The following is a 26,966-nucleotide window of genomic DNA, read 5'->3' on the forward strand; positions in this document are numbered from 1 at the left end:
GTGCGGCAGCGGCCTGACGCCCACGGGCACGGCAGCCCCGTGCTGCGGAGAGCGGAGCCCCCCCGGGAAGGAAACCAACCGGCGAAGGCCGAGAGCCGGAGGATTTTTCGCCTGCGTTTCTCCAGAGCCCCGCGAGCAAGCTGCCCGTGAGCGGGGGAGCGGGAGCCCTTCGGGCTGGGCGAGCCGGGGCTGCTGTCCCCTGGGGGCTGCCCCTGTCCGGGTGTCCGTCTGTCCGTCCCCCCCCCCGGGGACCCGCGGGGTGGCGGTGGGCTGGGGGGGCTCCATTGAGAAACGGAGCGTGGGAAAGAGGGGGCGGGGCTTGGGGGCTGCCTGCCCGCGGATTGGCTGGGGGTGGGGGGGAGAGACCCCCAAATAGTGCCGGAAAGGAGGGGGCAGCCCCGGGCTTGCTCCCTGCTGGGATGCGCCTGGGGCAGCCGGACCCCAGCTCCCCACGGGCGGCTGCGGCGAGGCCTCGGGGCCACGAGTTGTGGGGGTCTCAGCCCGGCCGGGGGCTGCGGGGGGGAGAAAACCCCCTTGGGGCACCGCAGAGGGGCCGAGCACAGCCCTCGGGAGCAGCTGGAAAAGCTGCCCCAGACCCGCTGCCGCCCCCAGGGGCGTGGGGACCCCGGCAGCTCGCTGGGTGCGGGGTTGCCTGCACCTTGCTTCTTGCATGTGTGTGTTGTGCTTGGGGTCAGGGTTTGGGGACCTGTGCATCGTGCCTGGGGTCAGGACGTGGATGCCTTCACCATGCTTGGGGCAGGGGCATGGGACACTTGCACAGTGCTTCGGAGCACGCCACTGGGACCCCATTACCATGCTCAGGGGCAGGATGCAGGGATGCTTGCATGGGGTTGGGATGTGGGGGACATTGCATCAGGGCAGGGGCTGGACGTGGAGATGCTTGCGTGGTGCTGGGGGTCAGGACAAGGGGACCCTTGCATGGCACTTGGTGTCGTGTGGGGCCCCTCGCACAGTGCTCAGGATGGGGTTGGGGTGCAGGAGTTTTGCATCAGGGTTGCGGCTGAGACTTGGGGACCCATTTATCAGTGTCAGTATGGCAGGACCTCTGCATCAGGGTGAGGACTTGGGAACCCCTGCAACGGGGTCAGGACTTGGGGACTGCAGCTCCTCTTGGAGCTCAGCAGCTAGAAGCGGGGGGTGGCGGGGGCAGGTTGTGTCTCTCTGGTCCCTCCTTGCAGGGATTCATTCGCCGAGGCCCTGGGGCCCCCCACATCGCCCCTTGCTCCCGTTGGGCGTCCGTGGGTGGCTTCCAAGCTGGAGCACAACAATTCCAAGTCAGATGCGGCGCTGGAGCTATTTTAACTCCCCCCTGAGCTCCCCCGACCCACTGCCATGAAGAAGAAGACGGCCAACGGGAGGGGACCGGATCCGGCGGCCCCCCTGCCACGTGCCCGGGGCATCGCCAAGCCAGCAGAGGTGAGGTACTGGAGACAAGGGGCCTGATCCTGCCCCCTGGGGAGCTGCAGGCAGAGCAGCACCCCCCCTCCAGGGCTTTGCAGGGTGGGGGGATTTGGGTTGGTGTTTCCCCCCTACTCTTAATGCACGTGCACCCTAAAGCTGTTGCACCACTGGGGAAATTTGGGTGCAACCCTACAGCATCGCATCCCCACTGGGTGGGAATTGCCCCAGGAGGGGGCAATTTTGGCATCCTGGCAGGTGGGGAGGGTGTTAAAGCGGGGTGAACTTTTTGCCCACCTCCCCCAGTATGTGGGCTCCTTCGCGGTGGAGGACCTGGACCTGCAGCGGCAAGTGGGGTGGCTGGAGGAGCAGCTGCGGGCACTGAAGGTCAGGCACCCCCACTGGCACAAAGCGGGGGCACCCCAGGGTGTGGGGGGACCCCCGATGGCACGGGGGGGACCTCACTGCTGCCCCCCCTCTCTCTCACCAGGACTGCCCCAGGAGGAGGTCGGTGGTGCTGAGGTTCAGCTTGCAAGGGCTGAAGGTCTATGGTGCCGATGGGGAGGTGGGTGCAGGGTGCTGGGTGCCACCTTGCAAAGGTGCTTTTTGGGGTTGCACCACTCGGGATGTTGCTTTTCGCTCAGGAAACCTGCTTTGCAGCCGTGCATCTGCAAATAGGCTCGGGCCAGGCGTTGCTTGCACCCCAGGAGTGCCGGGTCCCAGCCAGCCCCCCCCTTGTCACCGCAGACGCTGCTGATGGCGCACGCTCTGCGCCGGATCCTGTACAGCACCTGGAGGCACGCTGAGCGCCAGTTCGCCTTCGTGGCCCGCAACCCCTACAGCCCCCCCAGCGCCCTCTTCTGCCACCTCTTCATGGGCCCCCCGGGTGAGGTGCGTGGTGCACACCCCAAACACTCCAAAAAAAAAAAAATAAACTGCAAAAGCAAAATCAATCAATCAAACAAACACACACATTTTCATTATCCCTGGCCCCTGCACCCACTGTCTTCTTTGCACCCCACCAGGTGCAAGTCCTGCACCTCCTGCTCTGCCGCTCCTTCCAGCTTGGCTACCTCCTGGCGCACCCCGAGGAGCAGGCGGGCGAGGGGGAGCCGTCGGGTGCCGGGGTGCTACGGGAGCCACTCAACCCTGAGGAGGTGTCGCGAAATGTCAACGCGCTCGTCTCCTTCCGGCGCCTGCCCGCGCCCATCGGCCTCGGCTCGCTGGGTGCAGGGGTAGGTGCAGGCCACAAGGTGCTGGGTGCTGCCCCACGTGCCTTTGCACCATGTTTTTTTTGCAAGGTGTTTTAGCATGGCACTGTTGCACAGCACTTTGTAAAGGGTATGTTTGCATGGCATACTTTTGCACATCACGTTTTTATGTGATGTCTTGCATGGCCTATTTTCTTTATTATTTTTGCACAGCATCATTTGCATGACATCTTCCCTGGCAGTTATTACACAATCTTTCTTTGCAATGATTTTTTTTTTGCACAGTATGCAGTTTTGCATGGTGCTTTGCGTGGCATGTTTTGTGCAGCCTCTTCTTGCATGCTGTTTTGCAACAGTATTTTCCCTACTGGCTTTTGTACACTGTTTTGCATAGATCTTTCTTGCATGGCCTTTTCTGACACGGAGATTTGCAAAGCACATTGCATTTTGCATGGTCCATCCTGCATAGATTTTTCTTGCAGTCTTTTGCACAGCCTGTTGTACATGGGCCTTTTTTTTGCATGGTGTTTTACTCTGGGCCTGTTTGCACAACACTTTTTTTGCATAGCAACTTTGCATGGTATTTTACACAGCATTTCTGCATGGCTGTTTATGTGGCATTTTTTCTTGGTGTTTGCATGTGTTTTTTCTTCCAATTTTTTTTTTTTTTTTTTTTTGAATGGCAGCTTTTGCTTGGTGTTTTACATAGCAATTTTTAAAATGTTTTTATGGTATAGCATTTTTGTACTTCGTTTTTTTTCCTTGGAATTTTTGTATGGCATTTTTTACATTGCACTTCTGTGCATCATTTTTGTGGGATAGCTTGTGTGGCTTTTCTTGCACAACATTTTATACATAGCACATCTGCATGCCTTTTTTTTGTACAGCGCTTTTTTGCAGGTCATTTATTGCATACCTTCTTCAGGGTGTTTTGCATGGCTTTTTTTTTTTTTTTTGCAGTGTCTTGCAGCGTATTTTGCATTACTTTTTTTTTTTTTTTGCATGGCCTTTTTGCACAGTATTTCACGTAGCAAGTGCCACCAAAAACCCATTCCCTGCTCTCTGCTGCAGGAGCGGCGGCCGGAGGCTGAGGGCCGAGCTGGCAGCTGGCGCCCAGGGAACCCCTACTGCTCCCCAGTCCTGGTGCGCAAAAAAGCCATCCGCAGCAAAGTCCTGCGCTCGGGCGCCTATCGTGACTGCGGGGCTGAGAGCCAGCCGCATCAGCCACCCCGCGAGGCCGGTGAGTGCCTGGAGGTGACGCTGAAGCGCACAGGGCTGGGGGGACAAGGCCTTGGGTTTGGGGGTGAGGAGGAGACTGACCAGCTCCTGCAGCAGCCTCGGGATGGGAGAACAAAGGGGCGCGGAGCCTGGCACTGCTCCCCGAGAATGAGAGCATCCTGGCCGAGAGCGTGTGGGCCTTTGCTGGCATCGCCAGGTGAGTGCACGGCAGCCCCTGGACCCCTGCCACCCCTCGCGGTGCCCACCCGCTTCCTCGTCCCCCCCAGGGACGGCGGCATCGCACTGCTGCGCAGGGACGTCCCTGGCGCCTTCCTGCTGCGCCCTGAGCCCGGCCTGGCCAAGCGCTGGTGCCTGTGGGTGCGGGCGCCCTGCGGCGTCGTCCCCTACTGCGTCTTCAGGACACCCCAGGGACGGTTCTGCGTGGAGGTGAGAGCGCTGCACAGGGCAGGGGGCAACAGGGTGTCGGGGCTGGGGGCACTGCCGTGTTCGTGCAGCAGGGTGGGGGGTGCTCCAGTGCATCAGTGTGTCACGGTCTGGTTGCATCAGTGCGTGGGTGCACTGCATGTTAGTGCACAGTGCATCTGTGCATGGGTGCCCTGGTGCATTCCTGCATGGTATATTGGTGCACTGGTGTGTGGGTGCACGTGTACATCAGTATGCCGGGGCATGGGTCTATTGCTGCACTAATGCATCAGAGTGTGGGTGCACTGATGCATGGCTGCACAGGTGTGTTTGTCAATAGGTGAGCTGGCACGTTCATGCATGGGTGCATCAATGTGCACATGCATTTGATTAACGTGTACACACGCACATGGATTGCTTTTGCTTTGTAGCTGCATAGGTGCACTTTGTGCATGGATATGTGGTTTGCAGGTGCACATGTGCATGGGTGCATAGGGGTATCGGTGTGTGTCTGTTGGCGCATTAGCACGTGGGTGCAGCGGTGCATTAGTGTATTTGATTCATTTGTGCATGGTGCAGAGGTACATTTCCTTTCTGACTGCATCACTGCATAGGTACACAGGGGTATCGGTGTGTGGGCACACAGGTGCAACTGTGTGGGGGTATATGATGCGCAGGTACCTGTGGGCATTGGTGTATAGGTGCATGGCTATATGCATGCGTTAGCATGTATGTGCCTTGGGTTCATGGGTGCAGGGGTGCACAAGCGCATGGGTGCGTGGTGCATGGGCACAGTGGTGTGTGAGTGCATTTGGTCCATGGCCTTCAAGTTGTGGGTGTATCTGCACACAGTTGCATCTGTGCATTGGTGTGTGATGCATAGGTGCATTGGTGCATGGGGGCTCCTGTGCACTGGTCCATAAATGCACTTGGAGCATAGGCACAAGGGTGTACCTGCCTTGTGGCTGCTGCATCAGCACACAGCTGCATCTGTACATGGGTGCATGAGTGCACGTGTGCACGGCTGCAACAGATGCACAGGTTCATTGGTGCACAAGTGCACCTGGTAACTTGCATGTATGCACTTGCACACGGGTGTGTGGTGCATTGGGTGCACCCGTGCCTGCCTGCTGGCTGCATCGGTGTGCGCTGGACTCAGGCCTTTGGCTGCATGTGTGCACGGCGCATGATGCTCGCTGGCGGGGGGCTCACCTCTGCCCTCTCTCCCCGCGGTGGCAGCACTCCAGCTCAGAGTTCGCCAGCGTGGCGGCCCTGCTGGCTCACTACTCCGGGGCACCGGGGGGCTGCTTCTGCCGCCTGAGCCCCGGGCGCTGCAACCCCGGCTACGAGGAGCAGGACCCCGGCGGGGCCAGTGCCTGGGGGGAGGCCGCCTGGGCCCCCGCCGTGGTGCAGCATGAGCGGGGCTAGGCCCGGCTGCCCCCGGCCCTCTCGTAGCTTTAAGTCGCTGCCTTCTGCCTTATTCATTCCCTCCCTGTGCGCCCGGTGGGCTGTGCGGCTCCGCGGGCAATAAACGGCTCTCCTGCTCTGGGTCTGCTGCAGCCTTTTTCTTGCACCACCGCGTTGCTGCGTGTGGGCGTGCTCGCGTGCTCACACCCAAACACCCCCCGTGCCGCTGCATGCCCGCGCCCTTGCACACCGCCACGCACTCCTCGCCTGCACCTGCCACCCCAGCACGCGCGCTCGCGTGCATTCCCGCGTACAAGTGCACACCCCCCCCCCTCCCCGCCGTGCACGCGCCCTTGCACACCCCGAGGGCTCCGCACGCCCCCGCCCCGCGCACTCCCTCGCGCCTTTCCCAGCCGCGCGCGCCCCCGGCCGCACGTGACCCGGGGGGAGGGGGCGGGGCCTCGGGCGACACCGCCCCGTTGCCGGGGCAACCGCGTCGGGGCCGCTCCGCGCCGGCCGCCTCCCCGCAGCCCCCCCCCCACCCCCGCCTTGCCCCCGGGGCCGCTCCCGGCGCTGCCCCCCCCCGGGGCCGTTCGGGGGCTCCCCGGTGCCGGTGCCCGCATGGAGGCGGTGAAGGTGGTGGTGCGCTGCCGGCCCATGAACGCCCGTGAGCGGGCCCTGGGCTGCGCGGCCGTGGTGAGCGTGGACAGCGCGCGGGGCCGCTGCGCCCTGCGGAACCCCGCGGCCGCCGGGCAGCCCCCCAAGCAGTTCGCCTTCGACGGGGCGTACCGGCAGGAGCACGGCACCGAGCACATCTACAACGAGGTCGCCTACCCGCTCGTCGAGGTGAGGGGCAACCCCGCGGGAGGCGCCTGGGCAGGTGGCCGCTCAGTGGAAGCCCCCCCGCCGCTTCCAGGGGCGCAAAGGAAGGGCTGAGGACAGCAGTGACCCGACAGCAGGCTGTGAAATTGGGAAGAAAAACCTTTTTCAGCAGGCCACAGGGAACAGAATTGCACTTAATTGTTCCAGATTGTCTCAGGCAGGTGTTGGTATGAAAGACAACCTCCCTGAGCAGGCCCAAGAGATGGTAGCTGGCCAAGAACTGCAGCACTCGTCTCCGTTTCCAGCAGGTACAAACACGATGCTTTTAGGGACATTTTGACTGTCTAGCAAGAACCCTTAGAGAAGATGGGGAATCTCAGCCTGTTTTACAATAGCAAAGTGAAGGGGATTGTGTTTGTTGCCTGTTAACTCATAAGCATGGCAACCAGCTAGGGTAACGAAAAAAATAGTCAAGAAAGGAAATAAAAAAATACAAAAAAAGAAAAAAAAAAGAAAAAAAGCCAGCCAGTGTTGTTAGAAGAAACCCCAGGGATAAAATAGCCAGTGGTAATTTTAAGATGGAGGTTCCAAGTATCTTCTGTTATTACCATGGTTCTCTGAAATAGGAACAAATGAAAGCAATGCCTACATTCAGCCAGCTTTCCAGGAGGAAAGGATACTAAGCTAGATACCATCCTTTTGGCTACCCTACAGTCAGCTAGCATCCTCATTGTATCTCTGAATTTCTTAAGATTTTCTGCCCTATGTCAAAACTGTTCTGGTCGTCTAAGCATTGTCAGCCATGCTTCCATTTTTTTCAACACTTGTGTTTCTTCAAGGTTTCTATTATGAGAGAAAACTGACAACTTACATGGTAATAGAATGCATTTTATTATAATTTTCTGATGGCCTATTAAGATTTTTCTCATGCTCTAGTTTTGTACCCTTTCATGTTTCCATTTCAGTGACGTGTCTAACCAAGTTCTTGTTCAAGAACCCGAGAGACTTCAACAGCAGTTTCAAAAAGCATCTCAGATAGCTGCATTTCACTCGCCTCCAGGTTGCCTAGCCATTGCTTTGTTTACTTCCAGATCTTCCTTTAAAATACCTTTTACAAGGCAGAAGAGAATCTGAACGACTTATTTCTAGTTGTGCCAAGGATAACGGCCATTTGTTGTCTTTTCTCCATTTCCAGGGTGTCACTGAAGGTTACAATGGCACCATATTCGCCTATGGCCAGACTGGCAGTGGGAAGTCATTTACCATGCAGGGGGTTGTGGATCCTTCTACAGAGAAAGGCATTATACCTAGAGCATTTGAACACATTTTTGAGAGCATCCAGGTAGGTGTGTAATGATGTGAAAGAGATCCTGTTGTAACCTTGTGTGGTATCTAAAAAGATGATTTTTGCGTGTTCTATAGTGTCATACTCTCTGAGCCACAGGCATTAAAGTATTTACCCTGGCAACCCTTCTGGAAAGTAGAGGAGTAATATCCATACTGTTCTGCTCTTCTTTTCTCCCAAAATCACAGTTGTCACAGAGCTATGACTAGTGCTCTAATCTTCATCCCAGTTAAGTGCTTTAACCAAAACACTGTTTTTAAACCTAAATGCATTGGTAGAATAGCAGGCAGAGAGCTGGACAGGAATGAACCAGGTCACGTGGGACTTTAGATTCTCAGAGAAGTGGTACCATTTATCTGCTTCTTCACTTCTGGAAGCATCTTTTCCTCCCCCGTCTCAGTTGCACTACCGGTACAATTGTGTTGCGTGGCTGTCAGGGCAGTGTAAGGTTTGGTTCTTGTGAATTTTCAGTCTCAGATACTGTAAAATACCATGATATTTTTATGCAGGGTGACAGAAAAGGCTGTGGTGCTAATTTAACTCCAAGTATAGCATTTAAATTATCTCAGCATAGACCCTAACAGGTTATCATAATATAGTCCTGCATATCATTAGATGCCTGATTATTTTCACTGGACAGCAGGTGTATAATCCACCCAAATGCAAGGGTCTGCAAAATAGGTGTCTGCTTCTGAGAAATCACCTAAGATGTCCTCTCTAATTGTTATGGCCAGAAAACTTTTGGGTATACTGACCATGCACAAGCCTCTGCTTTAGGATGAGAGGCAGATGACCTGCACCCACATCTCTGCTGACTTTATGGACTCGCACCTGAGAAGTTTAAGGTCTGGAAGCCTCTATAGCAAGTGTGTTGAGTAGTCACACCTGGGAATGAAATGCCATGGAAGATTTGATGAGGTGCTGAAGGGAGGTAGGCACCCAGCTGGCGCTGAGGATTTATGTGGGCTGCCTGGTTGCCTTAATGTTGAGAACCTTCTCCTGAAATTGTTCCTGTTTTGTGCAGTGTGCTGAAAATACCAAGTTCTTGGTGAGAGCTTCCTACCTGGAGATTTACAATGAAGATGTACGAGACCTTCTAGGAGCTGATACCAAGCAGAAGTTGGAGGTGAGGTGGAGTCAATGTCTTAATTAGGATGTGCTTTAATTTGCTCAGATAAATGTTATCACATATGCCTCACAGGAATGCAAGAAAATGTTCTGTCAGAAGCTGAATGCCAGAGTATAAACATAGTGATGAATATGGAAGCCAGGAGGAGATTTTAAGGGACTTTAGTGAAAGTTCTGTGGCAGAAGGAACTTAGCAGACGCTGTGTGAAAATGGTTACAGGACAAGAAAGGAATAAACTGCTCATGGGGCAATTTCTTCCTAATCCTCTTCGTCTCTAAAGCAGGAGGCTATCTCTAAAGCAGGAGGATTCTGCGCCTTATAAATGTTTAATCTGATCCAGCGTAGCTGTGGATGATCTCATTATCTGTTTGAAACAAAAAAAGGCTGATCCTTTTTGAGAGGGCAGATATTGCTCCCCATTGGAATGCATGGGCAAGGAGGGCAGCTCCCAAGAAGGGAAATGCGCTGAAATTCTAATCAAGGGGCTGATTTTTATAAAATTTGCCTCTTGGTGGCTTTGTGGATCTCTTTGCACGTATTCCCGGGGGGACCTGCAAATCCCATGTCCTAATTTACTCTCCCCTGCAGGCCTGCCCGTGTGAGGAAAGCCGAGGCACTAGCACCATCTGCTGCACAGAAGTGCTGCGGTGCCGAGGGACCCAAAGAGCCTCCCTGCGCCTTGCAGGGCAAATTTTCCACGGGCTCCTGGCCTTAAGGGAGGCAAATCCCCTGGCGGGCAGCGCCCTGCTTCGCTTTCCAAGCGCGCCTCGCGTGTGGGTGCAGGGGGAGAGGAGGGAGAAGGGGGCTCTGGCTGTTTCAGGAGGCGCAGATCCCCATCCTTTGTTCCGCATCAGCAGTGACACCGTTTCCATGACGACTGCAGTTGGCACCGGGAGGGCAGGACTTGGGCAGAGCAGTTTCCAGGGAAACCCCATCACAGCTGCTGGCTGCCGCTGCCTCCGCCGAGCGAAGTAATTAATCGAGCCGTGTCCTGCGGGGACAGGAGGCCTGCGCTGACCCACCGCTTTCTGCTGTGTCCAGGGGCCTGGCCCCTGATGCTCCTCCAAAATCCTGTTTCTGTTTGTTCCTTTGCCTTTTAATGGCAGTGGCTTTGCTGAGTCTGAAGCACTGAGGCTCACAGTCGCCTGCTGTGGAATGAAACCCTGAGAAGAGCAGGTCTTATGGAGCTTTGCTAGAAAAATGCCCTGGTCAGGCTGCCATGGAGTTAAATGACAGCCATGTCCCCGCTTGGGTGTTCCCTCAGGTCTCTGCAGCACTCCCAGCTGCAGCCCTGCCAGCCGTGGGGTTCTCCTGTAGCACAGTCAAAAGTCATGGTGTACAACCTGTTAGGCTGTGGCTTTGTAACTGGTTCTTAGTTCTGGACAGTTGTGGCTTTATAGTGGACATGGAACACAGCTAAAATCCTGTTGAGTTCAGGTTTCAGCCAGTTCTTCTCCATGATGCACAGATTTTCTTACAGCAAACATGTTCTTTTGCATCACTTCTTGTGATCTTCTTGTGCATCACCCAAAGGTCCTCTTTGGGGGTCACGCTGCCAACTGTGGTATCTATCGCATCCGTGACACCGAGTCATGACAACTATCTCGATATCCCAGCTGACATGACAAAGATAGAATTGTAGTTATGAGCTCAGCGGATGTGGGGCGTAACATAGCTGTTGAAAATGAATTCAGCTTGTTTAAAATTCCCAGTGTGGAGGGAGTTTCAGAGGGGGCTAGTGTGGGAGTGCAGGAATCTCTTGATTGTTTTGTGTTTTTTATGTAGGTTTGATGGATCGTTCAAGTCTTCAATCATTTATTAACATGCCGTATGTTTTCTTCTGCACGATTAGTAATTTCTGAAAAGGTGTTATTTGGTATTTAACACTGTCTCTATCCAGGTGCCTGAATAGGATTTTAAAGCATCTAAAAGATGAACTAATCTGGAAAATTATTATAGTCCGCCTGTGCGTGATGGGTGTGATTTTGGGGAATTTTGTCAGTGAGAACAAGACGCCCTCTCAGAGCGGAGGGGTTCAGTGAAGCACTGGTAACAATATCTGTGACTATTGAATCTGTGCTTTGATTTTAAAAAGCTCCCTGTGACTGAAGGTATGTTAGAGATTTTGCCATAATAGGTGAAAAACATTTCAGTTCTTTTTAAAATATGCAGCTTAATAATAGGGGAGGTAGAAGGCAGCTCAGTGCAGAGAAGCTGGGTTTCTTGTGGCCTGGGAGATGAATGAATCAAGCAGCAACCTCTTAACATTAATCCCTTTTGGCTGCAGAACCGTAAAGGTGGTTCCCTCTTTTTGTGTGGTTTCATTCCTGCTTCAGAAATATGAGGTTTTTTGGTTGCAACCAAGTGCAGCTGCCGGCTGAGATTGCAGCTGCTGATGGGGCATGCCAAGGATGGCCACCTACTGCGTGCGTCTGGCTCCCACTGACGGTGCCAGGAGGTATGGACGCTCAGCAGGCCGATGGCAGCCCTCAAAATTAGTCTCGTGTTTTTCAGTAACTAACAATAACGTCTTTGCCACCCTGAGGTTTTCATGTAGGCTCTTTTTCTTTCTCCACACATGAAATGCATGTAGCCCGCAAGCTTGCAGGTGGCTCCCAGCGTCCCTTCTCGTGGTGCTGGTGTCATGTTGTGACCTGTGTTGCCTTGTCCCACTTTGCAGCTGAAGGAGCACCCAGAGAAGGGGGTGTATGTGAAGGGGCTTTCTCTGCACACTGTGCACAGCGTGGTCCAGTGCGAGCGGATCATGGAGATGGGCTGGAGGAACCGAGCAGTGGGTTACACCCTCATGAACAAGGACTCGTCCCGCTCCCACTCCATCTTCACCATCCATATGGAAATCTGCACCGTAGGTAGGTGCTGGAAGTCCTGCGTCACGCCTGGGGCTAGCAGAGCGTGCAGTCTGACCAGGCGTCCCCCAGCAAAATTCAGATCCTAAATGGTTTTAGGTCCCATAGAATTGTGCCCTGACATTGACAAGCTTCACAGAGTGAAATGGCTGTGTATTCAAAATCTTGTCTCCTCCATTCCCCTTGGGAGAGGAATATCTTACGCTCAGGCTGGAAACATATTTCATCTCCTTCTGTTTCTTTATCTTCTAAAACCTTTATTTCCAGCAAAGGGTGCTAAAACTAGCCCATACAATGGCTGGGAGCTCATGCTTTGTGAAGCCTGGAGAAACTTGTATCATTATCTCTTTTGTCTGACCTTCTTTAGAGTGCAAGTCAGATCACTTCACCCAGTGATTCCTTCATTTAGCTTAATCGTGGAGCACATCTTTTAAGCAAACAGCTAATCTGGGTTTAAGGATGGAATAAAAGAGTCCCTTAATAATGTTTTGGTGACTAATTTTCCTTTCCCAAGTAGCTCATTTCCATTGGCATTTCCTTAGCTGATAAAGCTGCCTCGCTGGGTCTGGACAAGGACCTTGAAAGGTTTTCTCTTGGGACTAAGAAAGGAATTAAGCTCCTATTTCTTTCTGGTCCTTGACCCCAGCTGAGGCTGTGAACAGCTTGACTGCATTTTCTTCAGCTTTTTCAGTCATGGGGAAGGTTACACAATGCCTCCCTAAGTTGTAGTTCCGGATGTTGATGACAGTACCTCATTTTCATCTACCCAAACGGGTGTGTATGGGATTTTTGGGATTTCTCAATTAGCACAGCCAGTGGATGCTAATCCTTGCATTATTTGGGTCCATCAAATCCCAACTTGAATCCTAACAAGGAAAATGAAATGTTTACACTCCTTTGTGTTGGGTGTAGGGCTCTTAATTTACTCTGCAACAATTTCTCTGCTGTAAAGCTTTAGAAGCTTGCTACGCACAACAGAACAGCAGTGCAGAGGTTTTGCCTGCTGGGGGACAGTTTTGCTGTCTGGCTGTGGTCTCACCTCCTCCTTGGCAGAGCTCTGTGTAATCCCTGGGCCTAAATTGTGTCCCAAGACTCTCACCCTCTGCACCTCGCCATCAGATATCAAAATGGAAATTCTGCGGCTCGCTTTCATTTGTAGTTAAAAGTGAATACAGGCGAGACAGTGCTGCCTTGTCTGCATTTAAATCAAATCAATTTTTACCTTTTCCCCAGTTCCTCAGTTTCTGCCTTAAGATTTGTTACTGATCATCTGGAGGTGGTGAAGCACAAAGTTTTGGCAGTTGAATGGAAGACAGCTGGAATATTTGAGGAGAGAGTTGACAGTTCTTGCACCCTCCCACAGCTGGATGGTTCTACTGCTGTAATCCCTAGCTGAAATAGTTAACTGCATTGGTATATTGTCATCTCAAAGAGATGCATGGGCAAGTTCAAACTTATTTTCCAGTCACGCGTGTAGTATTTTGTAGTTTTCAGGCAGTTAATATTTTAAATGATCTCCTCACAGTTATGTGAACTCTTAAAAAGTGAAAGTTCAGAAACAGGATTAAGGCAAACACCAGGCTCTGGCTGTGGAAGCATGAAATATGCAAGTTACTATCTGATTTTACAGTGGTGTGGCAGATGTTTTATTTCTTTACATTGGGCTTAGGGATTGATTTGTTAACAGGAAGGCGGTTTAGTTCTTCTGCCACAGAAGTGGCTGACGGGTTGTGCGAGAATTAGACGGGAGGCTTTCAGGCTGCTGCAGGCATTTCAGCAATAGTCTGGAGACCTCGTTACCCCATGGATACTAAACCACTAAGCTCCCTGGTTGAAACAAACAGCCTTATTGGGTAAAAGGACTGGCAGGAACCAAAACAACTTTTTAATTGCCTGACAGTGTTTATATAAACTGGGAGAGGGAAGGAAAGAGTTAGAAAACCTGTTTTTTATGACTGTCCACTTACCCTGGTGCTCAGAAAGAATGGTGAGAGGGTGCTCTGTTTAAGCTCCATCTGTTGTTTTGTGTTTCTTCTTTTTTATTTTTTTTTTATTTTTAGTTTTAGTTTTCCTATGTCTTGACATGGCACAAAGATCTGGAGTGAAACAACGCTCTGCTGCAAATAGTAGGTTGTGCAGTTAACAGCCTATTGCTGTAACTAGTGAAGTATCCTTGGGCAATCAATTTTATTTTCTTTTTTATGCTTACTGTAAAATTCTTAACTTTCCCCCATGCATCAGATTATTCATTATTCACATTTAGGAGTACTCCGCATTCATGAGGTTTAACTCAAACTAAATTCAAGGTTAGGTTTTGTAGAAGTCTGTCTGGAAAAGGTCAGACTGTTAAAACCTTGGGTTCTGGTGGGAATTTGTTCTTGGAGCATTGAAGACACTCTTCCCTTGAACTTGGGTTGCAATTATGAGGAATGACTGGGGCATGGACATTCAAGAGTGTGGTCCTGTGCTTTGGAGAGCAATCTGTGTTTTGGAGAAGTGTTTCTTTACTCATAAAAACTCTTAATGAACCAGGGAAAATTAAGTAGCCAGAGAAATTGAAGGGTTTCTAAAGCAACTGGACCCACTCTCTCTTAGTCACAGATTTGTGTCATCATGTTAATTGTGCCTCAAAATTCAGATCAAGGAAGCAGACACCACATGCATGAGGTGTGCTTCTAGGTAGCTGGGGAGCTGGCTGTGAACTTCAGCTCACGTCTCCTATTATCCTTACGTGGTACGATGGGAATGGCACCAGTTCACTGTGTCGGACTCCTCACTCACTGAGGTCTGAGGTCTGGCTCCTCATCCAGGTGGTTAGGGCCGAGCTCAAGCCTGATGTCTGGGAGTTCTGTTTCTTGCCTGTGTTCCTTCATTTTACTTTCTCACTGAGAACGTCATTTGTTGAGGAGGAACAGATGCCGCTGAGCATGCTTGTGTGCTGAGTCACCGCGCTGCTCCATGGGTGAGGGGGAGAGCTGCTGGGCTTCCTGAGCGATTGGGCTGTCTCGGGACAGAAAGCCAGGTGGCTGTCCCCGGTGGTATTTGGGTGCTTAGGAAGAATGTACTTGTTCTTCTGAAGCACAGCAAGAAACTTCTTGAATATATCCATTGATTAGGGTAGGTTGGATTCCAGCCTTGAAATGCTCTTGTTTGGGAATTCATGGAGAAACTGTTTCCCACCATAGTGGTTACTCCAGCCTTTCCATGGTGGTCTGCAACGTTAACCTTTCTGCCTTCCTCCTCTCCACGTCACGTAGCTGTTCAGATAGCCTGCTCTTTTGCCTGTGCCCTCTATCCAGCCTTACTCCAGCTGCTGCCCACTGACCCCTGTTCTCATTTCATGCTTCCTCCCTTCTTTTTTTTCCAGTGCTCAGGCATTGTTTAATTGCATGATGCGATCTGGGGAGAAAAGAAATTGTATAAAGTCATGGTCTGATCTTGTTACTTGCTAAGGGCTTTGCGTGAAATTCTAAACACTCAGCTTCTGTGGAAATATGTGGGGAGAGAGAGAGAGAGAGTGTGTGTGTGTGCGCGTGTGTGTGTGTGTGCGTGCAGAGCTCACTGGGATCGTAAGAACAGTTAGGAATTTTTACCATGCAGGGTCTTGTTCAGGAAAGCACTAAAACATGTAGTTCTAAGATTAAGCAGGTATTTACTTAAAGGAATTAGGGCCCAAATGCAGACAAAGAACAGGGCTCGAACAGAAATGTAATGCCAAAGTTCTTGTTCTTAACTGCCAGATTGCTGCTTCTTGAGATGAGCCTAACCCAGAATTATTTTCTTGCAGATGAGAGAGGGCAAGACCACCTTAGGGCTGCAAAACTCAATTTAGTGGATCTGGCAGGAAGTGAAAGACAGTCAAAAACTGGAGCCACAGGGGAGCGGCTCAAAGAGGCCACCAAAATCAACCTATCCCTCTCTGCTCTGGGCAATGTCATCTCAGCCCTGGTCGACGGCAGGTGCAAACACATCCCCTACCGCGACTCGAAGCTGACCAGGCTGCTGCAAGACTCCCTTGGAGGGAATACCAAAACCCTGATGATAGCATGCTTATCTCCAGCTGATAACAACTATGACGAAAGCCTCAGTACTCTGCGCTATGCTAATCGAGCAAAAAACATCAAGAACAAGCCCTCTATCAATGAGGACCCCAAAGATGCTCTGCTGAGGGAATATCAGGAGGAGATTAAGAAACTGAAGGCCATTCTAGCTGAACAGATGAACGCGAATAACTTGCCAGGTAGGAGAGCCCTGGTGGCTCCAAAGGTTTATCTTTGACCAAAAAAAAATGTGCTTTTTCCACATACAGTGCTCACCAGATTTTGCCTAAACCTTCCCCTCACCTGTTGCAGGAAAAGGTTTCCATTCTAGTAATGTGCTTTTTCTTTACTGTTGCCAAACTGACCTTATTCTACTGGTAAAGAGCATCTGAATTCACTAGCGTTTTCTCTAGCTTTCAAGAACAACAAATTTTGTTTAAAAAAAAAAAAAAAAAAAAAAAAAAAAAAGCTGATGTGATTCCAATCCTCGATTCTTCTTGGTCATTCTGGCTAGAATTTGGTCAGTCTCAGAGTGGTTTCAGCTGGCAGAACAAAGATGATAAAGAAATAGTAGTGTAAAATTCTTTATAGCATTCAGCCCCTGTTCTTCTAAACCATGGATTTTTTGATGCTACAAGGAAAGTTTTGCTTTTCTAGCAGTATTGCTTACAGAATGCCTTGTCCTCTCTTTGACGATTCAGCCCAGCCTCAGCAGACCCACTCTTTGCTCTGAAGTAGGAATAGCAAACACGGGAATAAATGGGTGAGAGCAGTGTTTAGGGACCTGATCACCTTCTGAGAATTGTACCCTAAAAAGGATAATTTTTATCAGAAGAATAAGGCAGTAATATTTTTTTCTTCCCTTTTCTACCACTTTTCAAAAACAGCTGTGAAGAAAGGAGGCAATTTCCTTGCCTTCTTATCTCTTTCCCAGCTTATTTTATCTTCCAAATCTGTTAGCATAGCCCTGGAAACAGGTCTTCTGTTACTCTGTGACAGAGATTAAATTTATATTTGCTTTCATATACCCAAAGCTTAAACCTCTCCCCCTCTGCTCAGTGCTGACTCCTCTCCCCACATCTTTGGAGTCCCATGCCAGTAGGCGTTTTATCAGCACAGATGCTGGCACATGAGTGCAGTTTAAAGGAGCACGCGGATTGAGATATTCTTTGCTTGTAGCCAGGTTCTTTGTTCTGTTTCCAAGCATTCTGAAGACAATCCCACCCAATAATTGTGTGTGATGTTTATTTCTGCTTTGCTTCACAGGCCTTCTACCTGCCGAGACTGCTCACTTGGAAGTGAAGCCAGCCCACCCCCTCAAACCCCAGCTAGATGTTGAAGCAGAGAAGCAGCTGATCAGAGAAGTAAGTCAGAAGGGGCTATGGCCTAGTGTCTTTGAAGCTTGTGGGATTTTGTAATATTTTTATAATATAATGTAGGGGTGTGTGGTTCAGCCTTTCCAGTATACTTCTCATCATATTTGTTGGTCTTGGGCCTTTTCCTATGGCCAGAACATACGTTGTTGGAGGCCTTATTTACAATAGCATTTCTTTCAGTATTACTCACTCCAGTTCGTCTCCAGAGAGGTGGAGGTTCCCAAGATGTTTTGAAGTACACATAACAAAAAGGGGAAATTACGTGTGACACTTAGATTTGTTCTGTAAGAGGAGGAAGAAAAGTGGTACACAAAGACATTGGGAACAGTAGAAGGATGAAGATAAAGAAGGGAGACAGAGCCATGAGGAAGAACGAGAAGTTAAATAAACTTTCTTCTTACTTGTTACAAAACTCCTCCAGGGTATCACATCTGCCTAAGAGAGCAGTTTCTAGGGCTAATTAGTCACCTTTCATCAGTACTGTGTTGACGTAAGTTACGGAAAAATGTGAAGAATAAAAAAGTTTTATTGGGGTGAATGTAAGATGTGACCTCCTGTACAGTCAGGAGCAGCACTGTTGCATCAGGCTCTGCTGTGCCTTTCAGGAGTACGAGGAGAAGCTGGCCCAGCTAAAGGCCAGCTATGAGGCAGAGCAGGAGTCTCGTGCCCGCCTCGAAGAGGACATCAGTAACCTGAGGAATTGCTATGATCTCAAGCTGTCTGCTCTCGAGGAGAACCTCAGGAAGGAAGCAGGTGTGGATGAGGAAGGTGGAAGGTGCACAGCACAGGCTGAAAATTCCCTGATGCTGTTCATACACTGGGCTTTGGGCAAGAGCTGAAACAGTTTCTTGCAAAGTCTGCCACTCTGAAGTGGCAGTGACTGCTACTGCAGCAAGTGCTGCCTGGCAGCAGCAGCAGCCTCTGCTCTACCCCTCCCTTACCAACAGCAGGAGCAATAACTCTGCCTCCAGGGCCATTCATAAGACTCTCTGTCCCAGTTTGTCCTCTTCCCTCCTCCCCTGACCTCTTTTCCATGTCAGGACCAGCCTGGCCCTACCCTGTAAGCCTTGAGGCAACAGAATGCAATTTTGCCCACGTAGCTGTGAGTTTTCTCTGCCTTAGAGCAGCGTTCCATTAGAACAGAGGTTTGCGCTGCAGAGATGACTGGTCTCAGCAGGCAGCACTCTGTTTTGATCCAATTGGCTTCCCACAACTCACATGCCCAAGATGAGGGTGGCTGCAGCAGTATCTTCCATCGCATACAAATTTGACGCAGCTCTTGGTCTCCTGGTGGATTATCAACACCATCACTTTGCTGGAGGGCAGGTATTCCTGTCACACACCTTTAAGTTGTTGCCAGCTATCCTCTTCATTATTGCTTTTCATTTATACTTCTGCAGTGCCTCAGAGCATGTTTTGTAACATGCTTACGCAGCACCTATTACCCAATATTAATTCTAGAACCTATATTAATTTTTGATGCTATCACTTTCTAAGGTGAGAGGTTAATTTTTTCCCCTCTGATTACAAGTGTGCGCCTTCCAGGCCTCTGAAATAGATTTTCATGTGAACACGAGGATCCAGGCTCTCCCAGCCCTGTAAATCTGTATTCTTCAGCTGACCCTCTGGGTCTCTGGCTTTTTCTGACCAACGGCATAAGAAGGTAAGTAACAGACTTTTCCTCCCAGACAGACAGCTTTTGGCTTTTGGGGAAGATTTTATGTGATGTTTTCACAGGTTTATACTCTGTGCAGAGCTCATCATTTACTTAAATTGTGGGTATTTGCTCTTTTATTCTTCAGTTGCTATGAGGACTGAAACTGCTCCTGATGAGATAGCTTTGCCTGAAGACTCTGTTGCTGCAGTGGGTGAAGAACCAGTATCAGTCAAGGTACCCTTCAGACCATTTCTCCCTCCTGGGCTGAATATGCCCAAGTGGGTAGTGTCACGCCTCGTCTCTCCCAGTATTCGTGCTGCATGTTTTCAGAGCTGCAGCCTTTCATTTCCTCTTGTCCTCAGGATGCAGCAGCCCCTCAGACTGTCCAAGACACTGGTGGTGTGAGCAGGGGGAGTGCTGGAGCAGAGGTGGCTGTCACCATGGAGGGGATTTCAGTGCCTGTAGACCAGCAGCAGGTGCTTGCCAGGTCAGTGACTGTGCTGCTGCTGCTAACTGCCTCCTGTGCATCGCACATTAGCTCACACAGGCAAGAAGCAATCCTGTTCTTGCATGGTAGTACAACTGTTGAGCTTTAGCAGTGTGATCCACACAGCACAAATCTAGGCAGATGTATAGTCTTTATTCCAAAATTATCTTTTGTCCTGTTTGGACGGGTAAATAGCTGTTAGCTATGCTACTCTGATGCCAAATGCCAGAATTTTGAGAAAAATCTAGAGAAGTCGGTGTCAGTGGAAGAAAGTGAATGTGCTTTTTGGATAACAAATCCTGCCTAGATCTTTAGACAGGGAAATCTTTCCTTCTTTGGCTTTTTGCAGGTATAGTTTATAAAGTTGAGCCTGGCTGTTACTGACAGAGCTTAAATGCCCAAAGAACTTAAAGGTTGCCTCCTTTTCCTCTTGGAAAAATGTTCTGGAAGAGCATTTTCTAAATGTTGTAATATTAGTGTACGTATGGTAGCAGGTCTTCCTGCTGTTCACTGTGCATCTGGATGGATGTGATTACATCCTCTGTGACTCTTCAATGTCACTGAGATCACTTTTGCCTCATGCATCTGACGATGTTTGCAAGACTTGAGCCAGAATTGGCATCAAAATTATCTAAGAACCGAATTTTAGGGGCAGTGTTAGACTCAGGGCCTGGACCTGATGACTGAGATGTGAGGAGTGCAGCGTCAAGTCTTGTGCTTGGCCAATCTCAGGTGCATCCTGTCTTGAAGGTTTTCCTCCAGGTGAAAGCTGCCTTGAGAGGATTCATTTAGTCAGAGTACAACCCAGCATACTGAGACAAAATGAGGGCTTAGGGCTGTTTCAGAAATCCTGCTGATTTCTATGTTTTGCTCTGTTGCATAAAATATAATGTGCATGGTGAAGTTTGATTCTGAAAAATTCTGTTTTTTTAACTAAGTCTTTTAGTTTCACTGTGAGCTCCTGTGACACATGCTTGCTCCTCTGGGCCTCTCCCAGCTGAAGAAGGAGCTATTAAGAAATCTAAAATAACATTGTTTGTAATTTGTGGGCAATTCTGTCTCTTTCTAATGGAGATAGCTCAAAAGAAACCAATTGTTTTGACTATATATCAAATCCTTTTGCAGTTTTCCTTTTTGTGATAAACAAGATAAAAATACTCTCCCAACTACATTGTTAAAATCAAAAGTTCTCTGCAGGTTAGGCATGAGGGTTTGATTCCACAGGTATGGGACTTTCAAAGGCGCCTTTTAAAAGCTTTACGCATCAGGATGGCTGTGAGCTCTCTGATACCCAGCAGAGCAGGATTCAGTCCTGCATTAAGCAAATGAAACTGAAGGCTACTTGGCAAGTGCAGTGGAGTAGAGTAGTAGGTCATCTCTGGCGGAGAATGAGCCCTTTTGGATGGGTTTGAAGATAATTAAGAGGCTATTATCAGTGGAGCTTTTATCAGTAGTGGGATTTTCTCTGATTTGAGCCAGTGCTGGCAAACCTGAGCTATTTGCTCTGCTGCAGATCCCAGTGCAGACAAAGAGACCAGTTCTGGAGCACAGTGTGCCCTGTCTGAACAGGTATGAGCCACATCAGGGAAAATGGTGCCTAGTGTTGTTCGCAGCATCAGTGCAGTGGTTTGAGGGGCAACCTGCCTGGGATCTGAATTCCTCACCGCAGCCAGGCATTAGAAGGACTCTTGGTTTCAGAACTTTGTCAGATACATATCTGCCTTCTGGGCAGATCAGTGGGACTAAATCACTGTTGCCCTTAAAAGGTGGAACAAAGCACAGTAAAGAGTGGCGGCGTGCTCCCAGACTGCTTTTAAAGAGAACAGCACTGTTTAGATGATGCTGTGCAGTGTTTCACTGTACCTCAGACTACTTACAAATCCCCTTGTGCTCCTGGCATGAGGTACAAGGGGCTACTTGGATGGTGCTGTAAGAACACAGGGGAGCCCCTTTTCTTTATACCCGTGCTAGAGTGTATGGGGCCATGCAGTGTGGATGTGGGCCCTTATTTGAAGCCAATCATTTTGTGTTTGCACCCAGGCAGTGATGCTGAGGTAACCCATGCCATTAACTCTGGCTGATATTGTCCCAAGAAAAATTGTGGTATGGCTTGTAGCCATGCTACTTCACTTTTCGCCATTTAAAATACATTTTCATCATTTTGGCACCCTCTGTGTATGCTTTGAGAGACTTTCAAAACAAGAAATAATAACTGAATGATAAATTCCATGAAACTTTTTTTTCTTTGAGTGTAGATACAGATTTTCAGTCTCACATGATGACAAAGGTGATCAGAATAACCTGTGTTTCTGTCACTAGAAACTCCATATGAGTATATATGATGGAAACTGTTATTAAAAGTGGAATTTGCCATGATTACTCAGGGCAGCAAATCTCTGCAGAAGTCAGTATATCTGTATTGCATGGTCTCAAGTGTCATTCAGGTAAGGAAGAGCATCCTTCACAGCTACACAAATGTTTCTCAGTACTGCTCAGCTAAGAGAAGCATTTGCCTTTCCCAGGCTGCAGATGCTAGAGCAACAGGTGGTAGGGGGGGAACAGGCTAAAAACAAGGACCTCAAGGAAAAGCATAAACGCCGGAAAAAGTATGCAGATGAGCGGAGAATGCAGCTAGTGACTGCGCTGCAGAAATCTGACGAGGACAGCAGCGACTGGGTTCTGCTTAATGTCTACGACTCCATCCAGGAGGAGGTTCGAGTCAAGAGCAAACTTCTGGAGAAAATGCAGAAAAAGGTGAGCCTGCAAAAGCTGCTCCTTGTTATCCCTGCTTAAGATTTAGGGAGCATCCAGTGGAGTTAATCTCAGGATGGCTTTTTTTACCTCTTAGTTCGATGCATCCGCATCCATCTTTCCTCCTCTGCTTACCCTTTTTTTTTTTTTTTTTTTTTTTAATGCTAATGTTTACAGAATGAGTCCAGCTGTGTAATATTTCATCTGTCTGCATTAGTACTTACAATGCTTGCATGCATTTTTATGAAATGTTGGATGGAACTGCCCTCACTGAGCTGTTCCACGACTTCTCAAATCCCTACCCGAGGGCTTTAAAATCTGGTCTCTCTATTGTGTAACACGCTGCCCAGAGGAACATGTCTGTTCATGGGAGAGGATGCAACTCCCTCTGCTGACCTATGCAGCCTATTGCACAGCTTGCTACATCCTCAGCAGCACCAGTTCTCATCACCCAAGAAATTACAGTGTGAGAAGTTCTCTAGGAAAACAACAAACAAACAAACATGCAAATATTATATTTATATATATAAAAGCAATGCCCTTAAATATTAGGCATGCTTGAAAATAAGTTTTGCTCTGATGGTATAAAGCAGACTTGGAGGAGCTTCAAAAAATGTGTGTATATGCAGCCAGAAATCTGCACGTGAAGAATTTGATGTATTTAGGTTATCGAAGTAAAATGCCACCCTTTTCATCCAAGCTAGAAACACCCACAACTTTATTAGCACAGGACACGGAATATACCTGTGAGTTTAATTTTAAGACTATTTGAAGACTCAGTAATTTATAGGATGATGTGACAAGTCTTCCATTAAAACAGATGTGGAATGATCTCTCCAGATAAATCTCATCCTAATTCTTAATTATAAATTAAAAAGCTTTCCAAACACTGATGAAACTTTTGTTTTTAAGAGTGGGAGGTAACAGTAAGTGCTTATTAACTGTTTTATCTTTTGAATTTTGTTAAATTTCTGGCTTCAGTCGAGCGTAAATCCAGATCACAGAATCCTTGTGGCATTTTTGTTTTCCCACCATTGCTTTTCTGTAAGCACTTCCTCGTTCTTGTGTAAAGGGACGGTGAAAGTAGAAGTTGTTGATCCGCTTTCGCCAAGCTGTTCATTTTCATGTAGCATTGTCACCTCCCTCTTATTTGCCTTCTGAGTAAACCATCTGACTGATTTCCATCTCTGCGCCTAACAAATGTTTCTGCTCGCAGTAACCCACGGTCCTCTCTCTGTCATAACCCCAACTCGCCATTTTGCTTTTATGACACAGCTGCAGGCTGCCGAGACCGAGATCAAAGATCTGCAGTCAGAGTTTGAGCTGGAGAAGATCGATTACCTCAACACCATCCGCCGGCTGGAGCGAGACTCCATGCTCTTCCAGCAGCTGCTGGATCAGGTGCAGTCCCTCATCCGGCGTGACTGCAACTACAGCAATCTGGAGAAGATTAAGCATGAGTCTGTCTGGGATGAGGAGGCTGGCTGCTGGAAAATTCCAGAGCTTGTCATTCAAAAAACCCACCTGCCCGCAGGTAAGAGGAGCGTCTGGATTGTACTGCCACCATGTAGCTTCTTCCGAGCTCACTAGCACGTTGATACATGGTGTTTGGACTGCACTCACATGTAAAACTTTCCATGTATAGCTGAGGCTTTCTAGGGATAATTTAGTGAGGACACAGCTGCCTGTTTCTAGGTCTGCACAAATATTTGTGCTGAGTAGGTGATATGGGTTGGGAAGCAGGCACAGGGCTCCCCACTAAGCTGCCTGTGTTCGATAGCGCAGTCCTCTGCATGCCTTCTGGGCAGAGTGAAATCACAACTAGTGTTTAAACAAGTAAGATGCCCTTTTTAAAGCTGTTCCTCCTAGGATCTGAAAACACTTCACATTAATGAATATGTGCTACAAGGGTGATACTACAGGACCTGTTTCAAACCTTTAGAAGCTAAAGTGAGACGACTTTCCTGAAGCTTCACAGCAGCATTTAGTTGATTGAGAATTAGAATTCAGCATCCTTGTGTAATTCCAAGGTATGAGTTGCCTCAGCCTTGGAGATGCATTGCCATTCCTGCAAGACAAGAGCTGTTGAACCATGTGCAACTGCTTTAGCTGATCCATATCCTAAACCACTCACTGGAGATGAATCACTGTACGGCTCCTCCAGGCATCTGTTATCCTAATTATCAGCGATTTGAGCAGTGGTGGGGATCAGGGAGTGCGTAATTGTTTTAGAGATGACAGCCCTTTAATGCTGTGCTTTTCTCATAGCAGTTCCAACACTGCCACAGTCTAAATCTGCCAGAAAGAGCCCTTCAGCTGAGAGTGGAGAACCAACGGTAAGCGGTATTTCTCCTCCTGAGGCCCTGAAAAGTCCTGCTCAGACATCACCATGAGACATGGCCATGGTTTGTGTGCTGTGGGCAGAGTTAGGTGACTGCCCAGGCACGTGCTCACAGCTGGTGTCAGCCAGCAGGTTTAGCAAAGGACCCTTGAAGACGCGTGTCAGGCAAGAGCTGACCTTGTTCTCAGACAAGAAATTGTTCATTTTGGGCAGTTCACCTCCTGGTCTGGTAGCAGAATTGCTTTTATTGCTTTAACTTTGCATCACTCACAGCTTTGCCCAAACCAGGCTTGACCATGTAGCTGGTATGTGCGTTTCACCGTGTCACTCTGCCCAGGAGCTTGCTTTTTTATCCAATTTACTGTAGTTTGTGGTATTTCTAAGCCTTAACCCAGGATACCTGTGTACCTAAGGGCTGGTACAGAGTACAGCGCTGCTGACAGTGCTTTCTGATTGCAGCAAGAGGAAGACCGCTACAGGCTGATGCTGAACAGGAGCGAGAGTGAGAGTATTGCCAGCAATTACTTCCGATCCAAGCGAGCGAGCCAGATTCTTAACACTGATCCAATGAAGAACCGAGGTAAACACATCTTTGTGGTCTTTTGTCTGATATATTGTGGGCATTCATATTGTTTTTCCAGGAATAAACTTCATGGGGTGCTAATTCTCTTGAGAGCACTATCCCAAGCCTGCAGCATTCTCCTACAGATTGCTATGGACGTAGTCTTAAGTCACAAGTGTGATGGACATGGTGAAAATTGGTGTAGGGATAATTAAATAGGAGCATTCAAAAACTTGGTTGGTGATACATACGGATCCCTTGAACTTAACAGGAAATTTCTTGCAGAATGAGGTCTGTTCCTGTTTTTAATTAAAAATGTTAATTTCATTAATAATTTTAAAATAGCTGCAGAACCCCAGAGTGTTGCTGCATCTACGCACAAAATAGGTGTTGTCAGCCAGCACGAGATGTAAAGTGTTTTACCCCTGGGCAGTGGCTACACAGGACAGAAAGTAGCACATGGAAAAGAACAGGGCTGGGAGAGGGATTTGTTGGCCCTGTGCTGGTCTCAGACAATCTCTGTGGCAGAACCAAATCCACTCCCGGATCATATGTGTGATGGCAGCTTCCAAGAGCAGAGAGCACCTGCTTGGCTCCCTCTGCCCTTGGGAAATCTGCCTGGAGCACATTGATGAGGACGTGGAGAACATTGCTGGGAATAAACAGGCTCATAGAATTGTTACGGTTGGAAAAGACCTCCAAGCTCCTGTGGTCCAACCATCCCCCAACCACTACTATCACACACCAGGTCCCACTTTTCCTTAAACAGCCTTGAACAGCATTACTGCCCTAGTCGGCTGAATATGAGCCAGCAGTGTGCTCAGGTGGCCAAGAAGGCCAACAACATCCTGGCTTGCATAAGAAACAGTGTGACCAGCAGGGCTAGGGAGGTGATTGTCCCCCTGTACTCGGCTCTGGTGAGGCCACACCTCAAGTACTGTGTTCAGTTTTGGGCCCCTCGCTACAAGAAGGACATGGAGGTGCTTGAGCGGGTGCAGAGAAGGGCGACAAAGCTGGTGAGGGGCCTGGAGAACAAGTCCTACGAGGAGCGGCTGAGGGAGCTGGGCTTGTTCAGCCTGGTGAAGAGGAGGCTCAGGGGTGACCTTATTGCTCTCTACAGATACTTTAAAGGAGGCTGTAGTGAGGTGGGGGTTGGTCTGTTCTCCCACGTGCCTGGTGACAGGATGAGGGGGAATGGGCTTAAGTTGCACCAGGGGAGTTTTAGGTTGGATGTTAGGAAGAACTTCTTTACTGAAAGGGTTGTTAGACATTGGAACAGGGAAGTGGTGGAGTCACCATCCCTGGAAGTCTTTAAAAGACGTTTAGACGTAGAGCTTAGGGATATGGTTTAGTGGGGACTGTTAGCGTTAGGTCAGAGGTTGGACTCGATGATCTTGAGGTCTCTTCCAACCTAGAAATTCTGTGGTTCTGTGATTCTTTTTTGCCCATGTTTCTCTCCTTTCCAGCTCAGCCCACTGCTCCCTCGGGGCTGAACGCCGCTTTGACCAGCACCACTGCCACGCTGCTGCCCCAGCCCCGTCCGTTCCGCCTCGAATCGCTCGACTTCACACCACCAGCCTCCAGAACCACGCGGAAAAGGGGCAAAGGCGGCGTGGGCAGCGACGCCTCCTGACTGCGGGGCCGGGGCGCGGGGGGACTGCGGGGCTGGGGGAGCTGCACGGGGCCCAGCGCTGTAATTCCACCCCAACACGGACAGCGTTGGCTTGGGGCTGCTGAGTGTGTCTGTGCGGTGCGGGCAGCCCTGTGCCTGTCCCCCTGCTGCTCTCCTCCTGCCCCTTGGCCCCTCTCCTGCTCAGATCCCTGCCCCCCTCTCGCTGGCCCTGGGGCTCAGCCTGGGGTGGGGGGGGGGCAGCGGCGGGGCCGGGTCTCGAACCCGCGTCCCCAGCCCCT

At 49.5% G+C, this 26,966-nt stretch overlaps 3 protein-coding genes across 7 annotated transcripts; all 3 read left to right on the plus strand.

Moving 5' to 3' along the window:
- The first annotated feature begins 904 nt into the window (after nucleotides 1-904).
- SH2D5 (SH2 domain containing 5) lies at nucleotides 905-5,718 on the plus strand. 5 transcript variants are annotated; one of them, XM_084300371.1, is made up of 9 exons: nucleotides 905-1,437; nucleotides 1,726-1,806; nucleotides 1,910-1,984; nucleotides 2,167-2,310; nucleotides 2,445-2,654; nucleotides 3,702-3,870; nucleotides 3,963-4,065; nucleotides 4,136-4,295; nucleotides 5,511-5,718. In XM_084300371.1, exons 1-9 carry the CDS (start codon nucleotides 1,354-1,356, stop codon nucleotides 5,697-5,699), a joined length of 1,215 nt encoding a protein of 404 aa, XP_084156497.1. In that variant the 5' UTR covers nucleotides 905-1,353; the 3' UTR covers nucleotides 5,700-5,718. The 5 variants fall into 5 exon arrangements, with proteins under 5 accessions (XP_084156497.1, XP_084156498.1, XP_084156499.1 ...); XM_084300372.1 differs by having other exon boundaries at nucleotides 3,966-4,065; XM_084300373.1 differs by having other exon boundaries at nucleotides 1,910-1,963.
- A 574-nt stretch (nucleotides 5,719-6,292) lies between these two features.
- Nucleotides 6,293-7,555, plus strand: LOC311217960 (kinesin-like protein KIF17). Its single transcript, XM_084300376.1, has 3 exons — nucleotides 6,293-6,524; nucleotides 6,708-6,808; nucleotides 7,466-7,555. The coding sequence occupies exons 1-2, from the start codon at nucleotides 6,300-6,302 to the stop codon at nucleotides 6,747-6,749; spliced, it is 267 nt and encodes an 88-aa protein (XP_084156502.1). The 5' UTR covers nucleotides 6,293-6,299; the 3' UTR covers nucleotides 6,750-6,808; nucleotides 7,466-7,555.
- Nucleotides 7,436-26,695, plus strand: LOC311217856 (kinesin-like protein KIF17). The gene is made up of 14 exons (XM_084300210.1): nucleotides 7,436-7,560; nucleotides 7,696-7,842; nucleotides 8,870-8,971; nucleotides 11,655-11,844; nucleotides 15,629-16,081; nucleotides 17,148-17,245; nucleotides 17,863-18,010; nucleotides 19,060-19,148; nucleotides 19,277-19,401; nucleotides 21,924-22,155; nucleotides 23,428-23,686; nucleotides 24,421-24,488; nucleotides 24,953-25,073; nucleotides 26,522-26,695. The coding sequence occupies exons 2-14, from the start codon at nucleotides 7,765-7,767 to the stop codon at nucleotides 26,686-26,688; spliced, it is 2,130 nt and encodes a 709-aa protein (XP_084156336.1). The 5' UTR covers nucleotides 7,436-7,560; nucleotides 7,696-7,764; the 3' UTR covers nucleotides 26,689-26,695.
- Nucleotides 26,696-26,966: the final 271 nt, after the last annotated feature.

Source organism: Netta rufina (assembly GCF_964035555.1).
Source record: "Netta rufina genome assembly, chromosome: 22".
Classification (NCBI taxonomy): Eukaryota; Metazoa; Chordata; class Aves; order Anseriformes; family Anatidae; genus Netta; species Netta rufina.

Excerpts from the sequence above, each read along its gene's own strand:
- SH2D5 (XM_084300371.1), top strand. The coding sequence starts at position 1,354 with ATGAAGAAGAAGACGGCCAACGGGAGGGGACCGGATCCGGCGGCCCCC. Across the intron at positions 1,438-1,725 it reads GCATCGCCAAGCCAGCAGAG|TATGTGGGCTCCTTCGCGGT; the intron begins GTGAGGTACTGG and ends CACCTCCCCCAG. Across the intron at positions 2,311-2,444 it reads TCATGGGCCCCCCGGGTGAG|GTGCAAGTCCTGCACCTCCT; the intron begins GTGCGTGGTGCA and ends GCACCCCACCAG.
- LOC311217960 (XM_084300376.1), top strand. The coding sequence starts at position 6,300 with ATGGAGGCGGTGAAGGTGGTGGTGCGCTGCCGGCCCATGAACGCCCGT. Across the intron at positions 6,525-6,707 it reads TCGCCTACCCGCTCGTCGAG|ATTGTCTCAGGCAGGTGTTG; the intron begins GTGAGGGGCAAC and ends TAATTGTTCCAG.
- LOC311217856 (XM_084300210.1), top strand. The coding sequence starts at position 7,765 with ATGCAGGGGGTTGTGGATCCTTCTACAGAGAAAGGCATTATACCTAGA. Across the intron at positions 7,843-8,869 it reads ACATTTTTGAGAGCATCCAG|TGTGCTGAAAATACCAAGTT; the intron begins GTAGGTGTGTAA and ends TGTTTTGTGCAG. Across the intron at positions 24,489-24,952 it reads CTGAGAGTGGAGAACCAACG|CAAGAGGAAGACCGCTACAG; the intron begins GTAAGCGGTATT and ends TTCTGATTGCAG.